Here is an 18,733-nt window from a genome sequence, read left to right as displayed (position 1 = left end):
GTTCCAGCATACTAGAGCAGAAATGCCCAAGACACAGTTTATCTCTCACAAGCAGCTTCTCATTCAAAGGTATTGTGTGGATTAATGAAAGACTTTTTATTGCAGGAACCAAATGTTCTGACATGCAAGAAATGGCCAAGTGTTATTATGCTCCACTCAAAGGGCCTCTCTTTAGAGACAGAAATGGTAATTTTATGCCCCTGCAGTGGAACCACAAGTGCCATTCCAAGCCTTGTCCATAATTAGCTGCTCTTTCAGGTTTCTCTGGCAGAAATGGACTTATTTTACTTAGTGAAGTGGATGTTGGCTGTCCTGAATGACCAGCTTAGACGTGCAGGATCAATCAGGATACTTGGCTTGGCCTCTCAACAGCTGTGCAGGGAAGAGGGAAAGAAAGAAATTCCAATTTTTCCTTGGATTACAATTCAAGTGTCTGTATAACCAACACATTCACAAATCACTTGCAGCCCAGCTGGGCTCCAAAAGCAGAGGGGAATCCTGTCAATGACTTCCACAGAAGGAGGATTTGTAGGTGTGTAGCAAACCTGCACAGGGGTGAGTCCTGGACAGCATAGTGCTCTCAGAAAGGGCCAATTTGAGATTTCCTGAAATCCAAATGTTTTCTAGCTGTATGTTCAAAATGACCTTCAGTCTGCCTTACACACTGCCAGAAGGTGATGCACTCAGCCCTTCTGGGGCAGGAAAGTGTCTCTTGGATTTTCATTCCTGTAGGTTTGTACTGATGCACTGGAGTTCACATTTTCCATCTCGGATAAAAACAAAGTTATGCCTCAAGCACAGTTGTCTCCACACTTTAGCAGCAGTCCTTAAATGTGCCTTGATTCCATCTCCTCAACAGCAAATGCACTGATAAAAGTGTGGAGGGATGAAAATGTGAAGGGAAACATGAGTCAAGCACAATCCCATCCAGTATTTAATATTATTTCATCAACCAGACAGAAACAACTTGTCTGCCACACAGGAGCACTTAACATTTTTGTAACACCAGCTCTCTCCAGGTAACCTGGCCTGCCTTGCATTTTTGCTTTTAGCAGCCTGCTGTTCATACAGAAAGGTGTTTCTGTAGCCAAGCAAGGAATTTTGTGTTGTTCTCCCTTTGACATTATTTCTGCCAGACATACAACAGCAGGTCTCTAATCTGCACACTTGGACTTTTGCATTCATGTGCACAAGTCTTAAACACCTCTGAAAATGTGAAAATCTGGAGTTTGCATGTCATGGCAGATGAATCTGAGCACTTCAAAAGTGGATTGACAGGAAGTAAACAAAATTTTTGATGTTTACCCGTGGCCCTGTTTGAGACATGCCACCCCAGACACTTCAGAAGGGACTCAGCACCAGACGTCCCGTGGCCCATCATCTGTTCTCTGAACAAAAAGATTCCTGTGTTGGAAAGAAGTGTTACTTGAAATGTGAAAAGAAGATAAATGTTTGAGGAGGAGGGTGACTCAGATGCTGGTGACAGGCCTTAATTCACCTTCTGGCTATTAACTGAAAATCTTTCCCTAGTACAGTGTATACTCATGTTTAAATACAAATCATTGATCACTATAGCAACCCCTTTATCATATGAAGCACATTCTAGCTCTAAGATAAAAAAGCACTGTTGAGCAGAAACCCACACACCCACTCAGCAAAAGTACGGTGAGCATCCATGGTTTTATCTTGTTTTATCAAGATGGTTTTTTGTTTTAAAAGTAGGTAAAAGATTGTGTGTGAATTGTTCTGCACATGTTGTGATTGTTTATTTTGAATTTTTATTCTGAATGTATTAGTACCCAAACTGAACAGAAGGAACAGATGCTTCTCTTGGGAGATTTTAGAAGGATATAAAGAATCAATATGTATTTAATCAGACTGATTTTCCCCATTATCATTGCTTTAGCTGTAGGAAAAGTATTGAATTGTGGGTTATTATCTAGAAATGGAATTTCCATTCCACAAGAAATTCTGACATGGTGATTTCGTCTTCAAATTGAACACATACCCTACTTTTTTTAAATTTCTAGCAGAACAAAGTATCAAAAAAGTTAGCAGATTCTGCTGAATTGTTTGATTTTTAATAATGTAAAAAAATCCACCTTGAAAAACAATTCCAGTGTATGTTAAAAGTAACAGGTTAAGTAGGTCAAATTGTTTTGCTGCTGCCTCAATATTGACATGAAGGAAAAGTAAAAATCCCTTTGTTTAGTTTTTCTCTATGTAGAATGTTTGCCAAACTAATAATCTCCTGCAAAACACTTAAATATTGACGAAACTTTTTGTTGGAAATGTTTCAACAAGTGCTGTTGCTTACTAGAGCGTATGGGGACTATTACACAAAATCAGGCAATTAACTATCATTGGCCTTTCCAGAAACAGTGGGATCCATATTTCACACAGCAACTGCAGGCACAAGTGAGGAGAACAATCTCTTTTTTAAATGGAGTTGGAAGCAGAGGCATTTGAACTCCAGGGGAGGTTTTACTTCTTCCTTCTCTTTGCAGGAACACAACGAAGTGAACAGTGTGCCAGCTCATCACGGTGCCCACGAGCCCATCTGCAAATGTGGTGACCTGGATGTCATCTTCACCTATAAATGCTCCAGCCAGAAGCTGATAGCCACGGTCCTGGAGGCCAGGGACATCCCGGACAGGGAGCGCAGCGGAGCGAGCGCCTGGCAGGTGCACGCGGTTCTGATGCCGGCCAAGAAGCAGCGGGGCAAGACGAGCGTGCAGAGGGGACCCATCCCCACCTTCCAGGACAAAATCACCTTCAGCAGGCTGGAGCCCCAGGAGCTGAGCAGCCAGGCCGTCCGCTTCCGCCTCTACGCCGTGCACAGGGGGCTTGGGGAGAGGATGATGGGGGAGCAGCTCTTCTACCTGAGCAGCATCAGCCAGGACGGGGACGTGAAGGTGACACTGCTCCTGGAGCCCAGGAGTAACCTCAGGGTAAGTCTGATGAAGGACAGATGAAAATTGTTTGGTTTTTTGTCAATAGTGGTGCTCCTGAAGTCTTCCATTCAGGGCTGTCAGTGTGTGACTGGCAGATCTCACCTGTGCCCTGACTGATGCAAGGGGAATACAGGGCATTTCTTCCCTGTGCAAAGCTGTCTTTAATAACAGCTCAGCTAGCAAGCTTACACAAAATCATGTGGATCTACTACATCTGCACGAGTCACCACATGCTGTGCCACTCAGACAAAGAAGGTTAGTCTGGGAAACCACCAATTAGTCTTAATTTCAATAAGGGCAGTGATTCTTGTGCACCACTCTGTTGGCACTGCCAGTGCAGAAGCTGCCTCATTTGGCCCTAGATACCAGCTTGTGGTTCTCCACTTGCCAGGAATGCTTAGTAATGTTCATCCACGTAACAGATGGAAGTGGAGAGGTGGGTCATGTGAAGAGGAACTGGCTGTGCTGCTTCTTAATTCCCCATGCACATCACAGTTATATCCAGCTCTGGCTATGCCAATCAATTTGTGTAGATGAGCTCTGTCATGATTCATTGTCTGCAAAAAGCTCGGAGAGAGGTTGTGCACGTGAAATGAATAAAATATCCTACTCCAGGTGAAGTGGAGAATAGACAAAGCGTGGTGGTAGACAGGAGAGAAAGTAAGAAAATGCACAGTACATGGCCAAAAACTGCCAAACTGAAAAGTGTATTCCATCCAAAAGCCATTATCAAGGAGATGTACAGAGTATTAGTGTAGTGGGATGTTTGCTTATCTCAGAAGCTTTGATTTACACTCGTGATAACACTTTACTCAGACTTTCTCATCTTTAAAGAGAAAGTTCAGAGGTGTGTTTTTGTAAAGGCGACGCTCTGATTCCTCTGGTGCCCCAGCATAATTAATTCTCAGTTATTGTAATTTCTTAAGAGAGATCTTACTAAACAAGGCCACAAGATACAAATCTGGGAGGGGGAGGGGTGATGAATGTCCTGATGATTCCCTCAGTGCTCTTTCCCTGCAGAGTGCAGATTCTCAGCTGAGTCTGTCAGCAATCTCTCACAGTGATAGCGCTTCCTCAACACAGTCCCTGTCGCATGGAGGGGTGCCAGAGCTGCTCGTGGGACTGTCATACAATGCCACCACAGGCAGGCTGGCAGTGGAGATGATCAAAGGCAGTCATTTCCGAAACCTTGCAATTAATAGGCCACCTGGTAAGTACTTGCACTGCTGCTAAATAGCACCATTGAGCCAAAAGTTGCTTTTTTTGTTTTTTTTCCTCAAGGTACTCAACTGCAGCACTTCTGAGCTGGGCTTCCTTGCAGAGTACCTGGTTGAAAATGAAGTATTATTTTAGACCCATGTGCTGATAAATATTACAGGGGGATTGGAGGGAATCATATGAGACAGAAATACCTGAATATCTGCTTTATTGCTCCTACCTTTACAGCATCTGATTATGGCAAAATTGCTGTGGTACCCAAAGCACAGAGTAATTCTCAGCAGATCCATAAAGAAAAAGCAAGAAGCACTTTCCAAGTGTTTAAATATTGCCATGTGACCCGCAGAGGCCCTGCCTGGTGCCATTAAGTATTTCCCAGGGCTACACTTGGTTTAGTCCCCTTGCTGTGCTGCTGAGTGCTGGTCACCTGCTGCTCTGGGCCCTTTGGGGACCCTCCTGCTGTGAATTCTCCAGTGCTGCAGAAAGAAGATTTGAAAGTTGTTGCAATGGCTGAGTTCCCTTCCTCTAGCCCTAAAGAAAAAAAATGGAAATTCCCTTAAAGGTTTAGCTGGTGCCTGAGCTGCAAGTGAGTCCTTGAGGAGGATGGTGCTGGTGATGTCTGTGATAGAGATGGAGTCACAGCCGCCTGTTTGCTGCTGGGTTGCCTCATTCAGGGGTTGAACAGCTTCATTCACCTCCTGCTGTCCTTTTGCCTCCTGCCTGAAACCAGCAGCTAATGGCAATGTGAAACAACCTTTTGTTTGTTGGTGTTTTCTCTTTCTGTGATGTGTGCCTGCTTGTCAGAGCAGGCAAACCTTTGACAATTCCTTGCCTTGTCTGGATTTGACAGTGTCTCAGGCTGCAAAACACTGAAATTGCTTTTGCAAGATGCTCTGCTCTTTGGTTTGGATCTAGCAAAATATTTATGAAATATTTCAGTACGTGGATGTGAAAACTCATGTTTTCTACTAAACTATACTTAGATTACAGAAATAATCTGTGCCATCAGTCAGTCCCTCGAGAATTAAGGGCAAGTCTGTGCAATAGTAGAACACCTGACCCCAGCCTGTGCAGCCCTCACTGTCTTTTGTTAGCTGTGACAGCATAGCTCTCCACATGGAGTACTTGAAGGCATGTTCTTGTTTGCATGTACATGTTTTAATAAAAGGTTTTAAGTTGAGATCCTTTTAAGTAATTTAAAACAAAGGTAGGCTAAGGCAACCATGCCCCAGCAGGAAAGCTCTCCTGTTTATAAATGCTGCACAGTAGATACATCCTAAAGTTTTACTCTCAAAAATGAAATTAAGGTAGTCCAATATAGGTCCAAATTAATTTTCAGGCATCTGTAATACCTGCTTCTTTTTCCCATAAATGAAATTTCATCCTTTCTGTATCCAGATGATACAGACCAGTGTCAGACCAATGTCTCACTGTGCTAGATCGACTTGTAGGTGAAACACAGAAATCCATAAATTATTATAGGCAAACTCTGAACCTATCAAAATCTACTTCTTTTATTCCAAGTCACACTGTTCCTTCTGCCTTCTGAATAGTTCTTCTGTGCCTGTAAAGCCCCCAGTAGTGCAGTGAGAAAAAAGAAAAGCCCGTGAAGCAGAAACTGAAATAAATTAAAAAGAAGGAAGGAAATCAGCCCTGTGTAGGTGCTGGAGTAGCATTTCACTGATAACCCCTCAGGCACTGCAGAGCAGTCTGAAACATGCTGCTGGCTGAATGAGATGCTCAATAAGTCCTTCACAAGGTGAAAGCTAAAACTGCTGAGCCCCTTTCTGGAGGGTGGGCAAAGAGCCCTTGTGTTTTCTCAAATAGGTCCTATTTGAGGTTCTGTTGTTCAAGGCTCAGAGGGAGTGATTTCTTTAAAGTTTCATGGAAATTTTGGATATAATAGTGCTGTGGAACACTTAAATGCCAAACCTAAACTGCTATTCAGGGCAGCCATTTATAGTGAGAATGAGAGAAGCCAAGGGGCAGAATCCCTCTCCATTCCCAGCCCTGGATACACTGTACAGGACCCTGTCTGCTTTCAGGAATGGCAAAGGAGTTTTGCACATCAGCAAAGTCTCCAGCTGTGCTTTCTGCCCACCTTGACCCTCTTCTCTGCCACCTGTAGACCCACACCATGTGTGCTGCCCTCTTGGCAAAGGGATTTGTGTGCAGAAGAAAGAACTGGGCTGGGCATTGGTAAATGTTGGTCTTAAAGACTGCAGAGGCTGAAACAGGTGATTTTCTAGAGAAGAAAAGGGAGATGGTTCATGTCTCAGTGTTTCCTGGGCACATTTTCTCCTTCACTTAAACCTTTAAACTGAGTCAGGTAAATGTCAAAGTCATGGGTAATAAATGGGTTAGAAAACAGCTGGGCAGCTTACAGAAACTTAAATCGTGCAGGCAGTGTCTCCTCTTCAGGTCACATATGTGGGATTTAAGAATAGTTTGGTCAAGGATAAGTGTCCAGGTATTGTCCTGGGGAACATGCTGGGTTATAGGCCTAAGCTTGCAATCCCTGGTCACACAAATAGATCCATTATCACTCAGAGCACTTAAGAGCACTCAAGAGTATGGCTCCAGCACCATAAATTATCTGGGTGTGCCAAAAAGCCTCCTGCAGAAAAGCATCTACAGTTTTGTCAGATGTGGACACTGTTGGTATTTTAGTGCTAATGGCTTGTTTGCTGTGCACCTCATTGTCCTTGCTTCTTGCAAAAATCATTAGCCTGTGCTAGCATTTTGTAGAGTTCATATTTTGGTCCGTGATCTTGTATTTTCTTAGAACAAAATGCAGTGTGTTCATTTAAGGAGTGAGTATTATTAAAAGAAAAAAGTAACAAGAGAAGCCTACACCACTGGCAGAAATGTCTTTAAAAATTTATAACCAGTTACACACTATGTGCATTGAAGTAATACCTTGGGATCACAGTGATGGACCAGGAATCATTTGAGCTCGTCAGAGCAAAATACAAAGCACAGAAATGTGTCTGCCCATGTGATGCTAAACCTTCATCAGCTGCTCTGCTGGGTGCAGCTCTGTCTCCTCTAATCCAGCCTTCCTTCTGTTCCCTTCTGCATTTCTTTGGGGTTTATGTCTGTGTGTAATGCAATGTGAGAAGAACTATGGTGAAGTTATTCCCCTGACTAAGAAAAGTCCTCCAAGCTTTTCGGCAGCTGCAGAATTAATCACACATAATAATTGCATCCGTGCATGATCATTATTATACCAGCAGCATATTAACCCCATTAAACAAATACAATAGCAGTGATGCTGGAAAAGACAGGAGGGGAGAGAACAAGCTATTGGGATTTCTATGGGGAACAGGAGAAATTCATGAAGTAAAGACTTGTCTGAAAACAAACATCCATCTGAGCCACAGGTAACAATGCCAACAACTACAGAAAATGCTCCCATAGGAAAATTAGGAACTTTAAATTAGGATCCTATTTGCTCTGGGATTGGAGTGCTTGAAAGCCATTAGTGGATTTTAATTTATCAGTTTATTTTTGAGGGAAGAAAAGTTATAATCCCTGTTACATTCCTGGAGAATAAAGGCACAGGTTAATTCCTTTAATTACTTCAAAGCAGGCCAGGAAGCTGAATAAAATAAATTAACTTTTAACCTGCATATCTTGCTCTGAACAGGGAACTGGCTTGAGCTCCTAAAGCTTTGTGATTCATGTTCCCATGTCATCAGTAATAGAAGAGGGATCTGTGCCAGGTCAAGCTGGGATGGATTCAGTCCTCCAGACACTGGATAACAGAGCAGTAGATGTGCTGAGAAGCTTCCTGCTGCTCAGTGCTTGCCAGTCAGTGCCAAGATTGCAGAAAACCACCTCTCCTTCTGCACCCTCTTGATGCCCATCCATGAATATAGCTGAAGTAAGCTTAGAATAAGAACAGCTAAGGAAGCTTTGTTCTGGGTGGAAAAGATGAGGCCAGATGCAAGGAGCCCCAGGAGGATGTCTCAGTAATGAGCAGCTGGGCAGTGAAGTGGAAGTGTAAGGTATTGCATGGGGACACAGGTGGAATTCAAACATGATCTGGATGGACTCAGAGCCACTTGGCAGTGAAATATTAGGCTTATGGTAAATAGCTGCAGGAAAATGTCAACTCAAGGGTCACCAATAGTATGAAAAAAACCCCCAGATTTAAGGTGGACAAAACAGAAAATTGGTATTTGACTGTAAATACACATTCACTGGTGTAATGAACACTGTGTACAGTTCAAAGAGAATATGGCAGAACTGAAAAGATGTGGTGAGGAGCACTGGAGACAATCAGGGGAATGGGAACTGCTTCCAGTGAGCTGTAGCTGAATAGACTGTGCCTCCCACACAAAGGGGGCTGCAACAAAGGGAGATGGGGAGGACTCACAGAGGTCTCTAAGTGTCATTGAGAAAGTGAATTGACAAGAGTCATTGGCTGTCTCCTCCTGATATGAAACCAAAGGATGGCAAAAGGAAGCGAGGAGGGAGCAGGAAGGTTCTGAAGAGGAGACAGCTCTTCACCTACGCTGTCAAATTCCTCTCTGCAGAATGTCATGGATGCTGGAAGCCTGCTCAGTTCTGTGCTGCACAGGGGAAATTCACAGAGAAAGTTCCACAGAGGATTGTTAAACACAAAGCCTCTGACTGAGGGAGTTCTTGAGTCACAAACTGCTGGAGATTCAAGAGTATTTGGGAGAGAACCAGCATATGCTGTATTTTCATGGACTTACTGCTGTGTGTGGTACTGGGTACTGTTGGGTGGATGGGCTGGGTACAGCTCTTCCCACCACCTGTAGGACCTTGGACTGAGTAGGAGAACAAATGTCACAGCCAAAACAAGTGGAAAATGGACTTTCAAGGAGTGACTGTGAGGTTTTTGCAGGGCATATTCCATAATAATTAGACATCCAGGGACAGTGAGTTGTTATCCAGTCATGTTTTCCATAGCTTGGTCCATGATACATTTGCTGGGTATAGAAATAAAGATCTTTCTGAATCAAAGGACTATGTTTGAAGTGGATGAATGGTGATGTTCTCCCAGCCCTATAGCTGTGAACAAGAAAATTCTTCCCCTTCCGAAACAAGCAGAAGAAAAAAACCATTTCTACTGGAGTGGAACAATCCAAATTCCAAATTTCAGCTGGAGCTGAGTGTTTAGTGTGAATCTGCAGTGGCACCACCGAGCAGGAGATGTGGTCACAGGCTGTGTAATCAAGCCATGCCCCTGGGCACTGCTGCTGGAGGTGACAAGAACCAGGCTTGAGCATCCTTACACCCTGCTGCTCTCACTGCTGGGAAGGTGTGGGTCCTTGCTTCCTGACCTGTGCATCCCTGCTTCCTCTGGTAAAGCTCCAGCCCCCTCTCTGATCAGCAGCAATGCACTAATGTGGAAAGGGCAGAACTGTCCTTATTAGAGGAGAGTCATGCTGTGCATCTGGAGAGGTGCCTGTGCTCTGCTTGGGCTGTGTCTGTGTCAGCTCGGGGCTGGGCAGGGCAGGCAGGGGGTGAACAGCCTGACATGTGCCCCAGGAGAGGAGAGGGCTGCTGCTGTGGAATGCAGTGGATGTGGGGTGTTGAGGCAGCAGAGGAGGATCTCTGAAGAACTGAGGTGCTCCAGAAGGGCCTTTCCTTCCTGATTTTCCTCCCCGAGCACCTGTGCAGGTGCTGCAGGGAGCCCTCATCTCCTGCCCCTCTTGCCTGTCACTGATGCCAGCAATTCCCTCTCCTCAGGCCAAACAGTGCTGCCAGGGAGCAGTGCATTCTCTTCTGCTGCATTTTAAGCTGAAGGCACTGCTGGTCTGCTCTCTGGTGACTCCCATGTTGTGAAGGTTGCCAGATCCCAGCCTCTCCCTCGTGAGAGAGCTGCCAGCCCCGGGAGAGGGAACCTGAGAAGAAGAGGCTTGGTGGAGCAGGGAAAGGAAAGTTGGCTTCTCAGCAGCGTAGCAGGCAGCTCCCAGCTCTTGTGTGATTTATACAGCAGGCCATACACTGCCTTAATCCAGACTTCCATGACGTGGGGTTGGGATCAAAAGCTCAGGTCTAATTCTCCTCCCAGCTATTTCACTGATCCAGCTGCAGTGAGCCGGTCCAGAGTGTGAATGTTCAGTGTTCTGCCCCACTGCTGGTTGAAAGGGGAGGCAAAGCCAGGACTAATGGTCTTCTGGGCCTCAGACTGAGCCCTCAAGCTGAGCTGCCTGCACAGAGCACAAAGAGCCGAGCTCTGGGGCTGCTCTGCCACGCGGCGCTGCCTTTATTATGTAGGCTGGGAGCGTGGGCTTGCCAGCTGGGGGAAATTAAGCTCCAGACCCAAGGCTTTCTTCTGCTGAGGCTGTTATTAGTCTGGATTGCAGCATGCTGACATGGTTATCCTGCTTTTGGAAATGAGCTAGCCTGCCTGGAGCGCGGGTGGGGAACGGCGCTGTGCGCTACCCCGCAGTCCGCAGACGTGAGGGGTCAGGAGTCTTTGCTTGTTTACTTCCTTTCTAAATATAAATTCAAGCAGGGGGTTGGATGCTTTTGTATTTGCAGTGCTCTAGCTCACGGGTCAGCTTTGCTAATAATGGTGGTGCTTAGTGCAAGTGAAAGCAGAACACACGCTCTGGTCCCTGCTCCAAAAACAGGAACGCATAAATTACAGTTGATTATTCCCCTGAGTTGTCATTATCAGTTAGTTCCCTCAGAAGAATCATGACAGAAATGGGTCATTAGAAGAATCCTGGAAAAACTGATTGCCTTTGCAGATGAACTCTCCAGAGGTGTTTGATGGTTGATGGAGACAGAGCAGTCTGCACGAGGAGAGCTTTGCCCAACCCTCTGGAGTAAGAAGATGCAGCACTAGCCCAAAATGTGTCTGGCTTCTCACAGCACCCCTTGATTCAGTGCTTTTCACTCTGGTGTTAAATGCAGAGATGTTGATATTTTATGTATACATGAACATTGTCCAGTCCACTCATACCAGAGAGTATCAGAGTAAAAATGCTCTGCAGAGAACTTCTGTTCAAAAACCTGTGTGGAAAGGAGAGCCTGGTAGATGCTGTGCTAAAATTTGCCTTGGCAAAATTAGACTTTGTTCTTGAATCTTCCCAGACTTCTGTGTAACCGTGGGCAAGCTGCAGTCTCAGACACTCCCAGATATTGAGAGGTCTCTCTGTTCCTCATGTCAGTGAGATGGGTGTCTAAGCAGAAGGTGAGCACTTAGGCATTTTAAAGAACGTCAGCTCTAATCTCCTTTCCTTTTGTGTTTGATGGAGGTGGCACAAAAGTAAACACTCTGAAGAGCACAGAGTGCTGAGACACCACGGTAATGAGGCCATTACTGAACCTGAGCATGTAATTAGAGGGAAAATGTTTGCCTTCATAATGAATAGATGCTCTTACACATACATTCCTCAGTAAATCATCAAGTTCATCCTTGCTGTAGCTCCAGCAATTTCACTGTGTATCTGGGGATGGATTTTCTTTGGCAAAGTCAACAGGAGGGGAGAGCTTTTCATCCCAGAGGACCAGACTGGATCACAAGAAAAAGCTGTGTTTTCTGATGAGATACCTGAAAAGATGCTGCAAAGAGCACAATGCAGGAAGGGAAAACTACAATCTTAAAATTTAGTCAGTGAAGCAGAATAACAGCTCAGCCTCGTATGTACAACTCTGCAAAGAAAATTTCAGATGCTAAATATATGATCCACACCTACTCTTTTATTTCTGTTCAGGCAAGCTTGATTCTTTTGGCTGGTAAAATGCACCCAGTGGAATAAACTTGGGGAGAATGAGCAGCCTGATTTAGTTGTCACTTGCTCTGGTTTTGTGCCTGTGTTTTCCTGGGGGTGAATAGGGCTCCTGGTATTAGCTCTGCCTTGAGCACAGATCCCTTCCAGCCTGATCCAGATGATACATGCAGAATCCCCACTTACCTTGGTGTTGAACAGAGGGTCTTGGTGCAGAATTATATAGAAATATGAAGTATATTAAAGAAAAAACCCAGCTTTTCTGACTTTAACTGATAGGTGGTGTGCTGCTCATTTTTCCTCAAAGCCAGCTGTGTTACCCCTCACTTGCAAAAGTTGAGGCCTCAGTCAGGGATGTGACATCACAGAGTTTATGACTGTAAGACACTCATCCATTCATTGCCTGCAAAATTAAGTGGGACCTGCTGAAACAGTATCCTGTGAGGTGCTTTAGCTGTGGCTCTTGCTTTAGTGTTAGCACCTAAATCATCTGTAATGGTATCACTGTCTGCTAAATCACTGCTGAATTATGGCATCTGCTTTTTTGATTATGACTTGGTTGGCTCCTCTGGGCACTGTCCAGATGAATGTGCCTGCAGTTAGGTATGATGAATCCCACCTGATCTGCCAGTACTGGTGAAAATCAGAAGGAAGGATGACAGCAAGGTATACTAAGGTTAAAATCTAGACCTTAATGCTTTCCCTGTCTTCTTAGAAAAAGAGATGCAGGCATGTGTGGGGGACCTTTCCCTGGAGTAGCATAGGGAGGTAATATTGGGTTGGTTGTGGAAAGAAAGAAAAATTTTGAAATTCAAACAGAGAGTTGTACTAATTATCTGCTTGTTTGTATTTAAAAATCAGGCTGGTGGAGTTCTTTCAAAATTTTGAAATTACCTTCTCAGAAAAAAGATAAAAGAAGAAAAAGAAAAAAGGGATAAATACATTAAAAAAAAATCCATAACCCCCTACTTATCTTTATTTTCAGGGAGCTCCCTGCAGTCTAGACCAGTAGTCAGGACTTACACACGAGGAATGCTTCAGTGCACATTGTGGTTTGTCAGTGCCAAACACAGTGACATCCCTACAAATGCTGTAGGAGTCGTGTCTGGTTTCACATTGAGTCAGGCTGGAACACAGGGTCCTCTCTTGGGCTGTGTGTCCCTGATGGGTCTGAAGTTGTTACAGATTTCAACACTGAATATTAAGGTGGAAATTAGTCCACTTTTCAATAAAGTGCTTTTTTTTCCCTTCCCAGACACAATCAGGAAATTGAATCAAAGCTTTGCCTTTCTGTGTGACAGGTTGGTCTGTGCTGGCAGGATCCCTCCATCCCCAGTGTCACACTGGGAGCCAAGCTGGCACCCCCAGCTAATGACTGGGCTGAACTTTCCCCGCAGTAACTTGATATCTGTACAGCTGTGCAGGCTCACAATTTGCTCCTTGATTGTCAGCCTCCTGACAGCTTTTTCAGTGGAACAGTTTGAGAGGAGCGGGAAGCCCTGCTTTGGAGACGTGGAAGTGTTTTCACACCTGAAGTGCAATTTCACACCTTGTGTTGCTCAGCAGATAAGTGCGTAAAATAGCACATCAAACGGGAACAGAAGAGGATAGAAACGCTGCAGACAAGAGATGGAGGCTTGTTATTTATTTCCTATCTTCAGCACACTCTGAAATAATACTCACTTGCACAGATTACAGAGGGGTTAGCAGAGGACTTGTCTAGCCAAGCAATCTGTCACTGTCATGTGCAGAGCAAGGTGAAAACTTACACTGAGCTGGGTCTGTGGAGCACTGGGAGCTCTGACACCACAGTATTAGCAACTACATAGAAGAGAAGAACTGATTAATACAGCAGGCAGCAGGAATTGAGAGAGTAGATTTACAGGAGCACTAAACTGGACCATCCCTTCCTTGGATTTGCTAAGCATGTTTACTCCTTGTATGCACTTCAATTGTAAACAAAATGGACCTTGAGTCCACAAAAAGAAATTATATGAGAATTTGGAAAAAATGTGAAACTATCATGGGAGATCAGATAATTTCACTGATTTTTAATGCATGGTTTTTCCCCCTCCTTTTCAAGACCCTTATTTTTTTGGTATCTCAAGCAAAAGATCATAGAGAGTGGTGGAGAGGCAAGGGCAGCCAAGGGAAGCCTGGGTAAAACAGCCCCATGACACTTGACTGTGAGGGAGAGGAAGGGAAGGTGGAGACACCACTTGAAGTGAAGAATCCATAGAGATGCTCATAATTTTGCTTAGTCTTAGGTTTGCTAGGACTGGATACCTGATATCCTGTTCTTTCCAAGAGAGTGGGGCTGATACCTGCATCAGTTCTCTTTTCTCCCCACCTGAATATGGTAAAATCCAAGAGGAGCTTTCTTCTTCTCATCCCATGGATTTTACCAAGGAGCACCATCCAGCCTACATCTGTCATTCCCTGCAGACTAAACTGCTCTGCTTGGGCGGTGTTTGGGGTGTTTTTTGTCCACCTGTGACTTTCATTTAGCCTGTCACCTTCACCAAACACATCATCCCCTCTGTTTTTTTTTTTTGTCCTAGACACCTACGGGAAGCTCTGCCTGCGGAACTCGGTGGGTCAGGAGATGTCTCGCTGCAAGACCTCCCTCCGCCGGGGGCAGCCCAACCCCGTCTACAAGGAAACCTTCATCTTCCAGGTGGCCCTGTTCCAGCTGTCCGACGTCACCCTGCTCATCTCCATCTACAACAGGCGCGGCATGAAGCGCAAGGAGATGGTGGGCTGGATCTCCATGGGCCAGAGCAGCAGCGGGGAGGAGGAGCAGAGCCACTGGCAGGAGATGAAGGACTCGCAGGGCACACAGGTCTGCAGGTGGCACACCCTGCTGGAGTCCTAGGGGTGGCCAGGGACAAAGGGCTGCTCTCCCCTTGTTCTCTGCCAGCAGAGCACACAGCTTTAACCTGCCTGCTCCGTGTCATGGGTATCAAAGGTGGCAAGGACTGGGAAGCAAGTTCTTGCCATCTTCTACATCCACATAACCCTAGTGACAAGCCCTGGGAATACCTGCAAAACCCTTTCCTTGGCCATTGTCTTGCTCATTTTTCCACAGGCTTAATCTTAATTCAGGCACGGACTGAATCTGATGTGATGCTGTTTTCTTCTGGGGTGAACTCTCACTTCCCTCTCTTCCCTTATTTATATTAATGAAGGTTTGCAAATATTCTTGCCACGCAGATAGCTCACAGAAAAGCTAACCTGCATGCAGATCACATCCTCTCCCTTTTATTATCGTGTTTCTAAGTCCTAGAAATAAGCATTTGATACCACTGTAGACTGGATGATGTATTTTTCAGGCAGCATGAGAAAGCACTCTTGAATTCTCTGTCAACTTTTAAGTGCCTAGACATTACTACTGTTCTGTACTAACAATTGATATAAGGACTAAATACTAGTGGTATTTTTAATTAGGCACCCTGTGCACCTGTTAGCCTGCATTGACATAGGTTTGCACAAGACATAACAAGCATCCATTCTATATTGCATTATACAATGCATGTTTAGATGTTTACTTGAAATTATGGCTTCTGTCATCACAAATACCAAAAAAAGACCAGAACAAACTGCACAGCCACCTTTGTGCCTGAATCACTCCTTTCTGCATCACTTTGCCCATGTGTTAATGTGATTTTTAGAAGTGAGGTTCATTCAGAAAAGCATTTCTGTGAGCATTACAGGAAAGGGCTTCAGATCCATGGTTTTTCTGTGATTCAGCAAGGCTCTACTCAATTTTCTGAGGGCTCTTCCTCAAGTGTCTTGGGCTGTCCTGTTATATCTCCTTGAGATATGGAAGGGGACTGGTTTTGGCGTGCTGAGCAGTAGAGGATGCCAGACCATGTCACCTAACCTTGGGAAGGAGCTCTCTTGCAGGCCAGGAATAGGATGCAGAGGGGCTGCTGGCTCTGCTGAACTAGCACTGGAGAACAGAGTGGTGCTTCCTGCCCCCAGCTGAAAGCAATGCAAGGAGCAGCCTTGCTGGACAAGGTGATGACACTGTCACATGGTTACTTTTCAGACTACATTGTCCTTTTCCATTTTCACCTCTTTTCTTGTCTCTGTAGGGTGAAGTCATGGAGATGATGGATAGAGGATGTGTCTCAGTCTGCTGCTTGCCTAAGTGGTTGTTGTTGCAGTGCTGTGTGTGACACAAAGGAGGATGTTCATCCTCAGTGGAATGCAGGCAGGGAGGTGCTGAGATCTCCAAATGCTATCAGCTGCCCAATCTCCCATTCTCCACACTCTCTAGCAGGGGACTGCCTTTCCTCCATTCCTGCTGATGACAGCAAGACACAGGAAATATTTTGCTGAAGAGGTTTGTCTGTGCTGAATCACTTTATAGTTTGTTTTTGCCATTTACAGAGGCCTGGCACCAAATTCTGCCTCCCCCTGCACCACAGCCACTTCCTTCGCTTCCACGGTGCTGTGCAAACCTAACTAATGCAAATTTTGGCACTGGCTGTTCGACCAAAATTGGTCCTTGGTGCTGGTTTTCATCACATCCAGGCTGAGGGCAGTGCTGTGACACTCACAGGTTATCTCTGGGTGTCACACAGAGGCTCTGTCTGTCCTCAGGAGGCAGACTGAATAATCTGCACTTCTGCTACAGGTGATACAAGTTATTCTACAGACCACGCTCTTGTATCTTCTTATCACCTGTCAGAGCATCATTTTTCCAGGGAATCTGCTGGGTATCCTATGCAGGAGGGCTCTCCTCCACTGCCTAGATAAGCTGGCATGTCTGTTTGCACTACTGGGGCTTTGTAACACAAAACAGGGTGTAGCTCAAATGCAACTCATCCAACAAATATGCTTTTGACTGCACTGCTAAACTGATGTATTACCAATGCAAGAAAAAGTGAACATCTGAGTGCTAATCAGCAGAATAGGACTTTATTTATCATACACTTTTCTCCTGGGGAAAAATAAAAAAGTAGAGGAAACAGCCCAATTCAAAAGGTGCATTTGCTGATCCAGTTGTTTTCCAATCCCTCCATTTTTTTTTTTTTTTTTTTTTTTTTTTGTCCTGAACTGCATAAAATGTATATGCAAGTGATTATAATTAATTTTATTACCTGGAATGTGTTTGTGTAATAAATTTACTGAGATTTTCTTCAGAACTTCTTGAACCTGCAAAGTCTTGCCTATGCTTCATGATTAGCTAAGGAAAAAGTGAAAAATTCATAATACATTTCAGCAGTGAGCTAGAGATAACCCAGATTTATAACAGCATGATTAAAAAAAAACCTAATGAAAAAGATAATTTTAAAAAAACAATGAACTACACTGGGTTTGGACTTCCATGCTGCTTTCACATTAAGATCTTTTCTGAAGATATTGCATTAAGGGAATTGAATTTTAATGTATAATTTCATTGTAGAGTTTTAGGAGTCAGAGAAAAGAAAGCGAAAACAGTTTACTTACAGTAAATTAATACTTAAGCATGTGTTAAAACTTTGCTGTCCAAGGAAAGCAGGTTGCTGCATTCTTACTGCCACATTTTACCCTTATATTTTATCAGAAAATTTTGGAGGGAGGGGACAAGGGCTGTGCCATTAGGTTTTTTGAGTTACTGCCAAAACTCTTGGCACATCCATGCCTTGAGAACTGCATTTGTGGGGTTCTTTATGTTCCTACTAAAGCAATGGAGAAATTTAGGAATCTTGGGATGAGCAAGGTGCTGGGGGTACTCGTGCTTGCTAGCAATATTTTGGGATTTTTATTGCTTTTGTGGCTTATTTTTCCTTCTGTCTGTGAAATGGAGGCTTTGCAGCAGCTCTGGCATATTCCAAAGCTCCTGTAATTCTTCCCATTGACAGATTGAATTAGTCATTGCTAATATTGATACAGGCTGGGCTTGTGCTCATGGTCTTTCTTATGTAAACACCACTGCCCTTTTAGTCACTGCTTTAACCCCTTGTTCCCTTTGGAAGTGGCTGACAAGACTGAATTCCCAGGAAGTTTTCCATTCATTGGGAATCCTGACTCTCACCTGATTCACAGGGTGGTGGACCCTGAGCTCCACTGGCTTCTCCACATGGGTGCTGCTGCTCTCAGCTTCTGTGGGGCTCCAGGTGGGGAGAAGAGCTGTGAGGAGGCCACGGGGATTTCAGGGAGCAGGATTGGAATGGATAACCTTGTTCTGGAATGCTTGGGAACTTACAGGTCTAGATTATAGATGTTTCCTAATGCACTCATGTTTTCTAAGAGAATAAGCTTCCTTTTGACACCTCTGTAATCCCTTTATAGTTTATTTGAATTCTCTTATTAGAAAAAAAAAAAAAGGCCTGAAAATGTGGAAAGGGATTAACTGCATTGGCCCAATTATGGGCAAGTGCCCTGGATACATCTCTGTATCTTGAACAGCATCATTCACTGGTTGCAGCTTCCTTGTTCTCTCCCCAGCCAGCATGCCCCTGCCCTGCTGAGCTCTCTGCTGCTACTTTATTTGTTCTTTTTTAATGTTTATCGACAACAGAACAGAGTGATCTCACCTGTCTGTCCTCCCCATAATAATGGTGATGTTCAGCTGATGCCCACAGCAATGATTCCCCTTTTAGCCCAGGGAGCAGCAGCAGTGGCTCACTGAAATGCCCATTTGCAAAGGCTTTATCTGGATGATCTTCTACATCCTTTGATTTGTCTGGGTTTCCTTTTTACCAGTGTCTTTAATTAGCTGGACCCTGCTGTGGCCTGCTTGTTCCTGTTTCCCTTCAGGGCAGTGTGGGCTGTGCAGCTCCCGGGGTAGTGGACAATGCTCAGGTGTATTTTTAGCAGCTGCAGATCCCGAGGAGTTATTTGGCGCTTTAC

The 18,733-nt window shown here is 44.6% G+C and overlaps 1 protein-coding gene across 3 annotated transcripts in view; it reads left to right on the top strand.

Annotated features, from left to right (window-relative positions):
• SYT16 (synaptotagmin 16) overlaps positions 1 to 18,192 on the top strand; it is a 100,477-nt gene extending 82,285 nt beyond the window's left edge. For all 3 annotated transcript variants that reach the window (XM_056492880.1, XM_056492882.1, XM_056492881.1), the window contains 3 exons: positions 2,508 to 2,951; positions 3,975 to 4,164; positions 14,452 to 18,192. In XM_056492880.1, coding sequence (XP_056348855.1) covers positions 2,508 to 2,951; positions 3,975 to 4,164; positions 14,452 to 14,765 — 948 coding nt within the window. In that variant the 3' untranslated portion in view covers positions 14,766 to 18,192. The remainder of the gene's footprint in view (positions 1 to 2,507; positions 2,952 to 3,974; positions 4,165 to 14,451) is intronic.
• Positions 18,193 to 18,733: the final 541 nt, after the last annotated feature.

The sequence above is a fragment of the Oenanthe melanoleuca genome, chromosome 5, assembly GCF_029582105.1.
Source record: "Oenanthe melanoleuca isolate GR-GAL-2019-014 chromosome 5, OMel1.0, whole genome shotgun sequence".
In the NCBI taxonomy this organism is placed as follows: Eukaryota; Metazoa; Chordata; class Aves; order Passeriformes; family Muscicapidae; genus Oenanthe; species Oenanthe melanoleuca.
The sequence above is the reverse complement of the archived record's forward strand: the minus strand, read 5'-3'. Positions and strand labels throughout refer to the sequence as shown.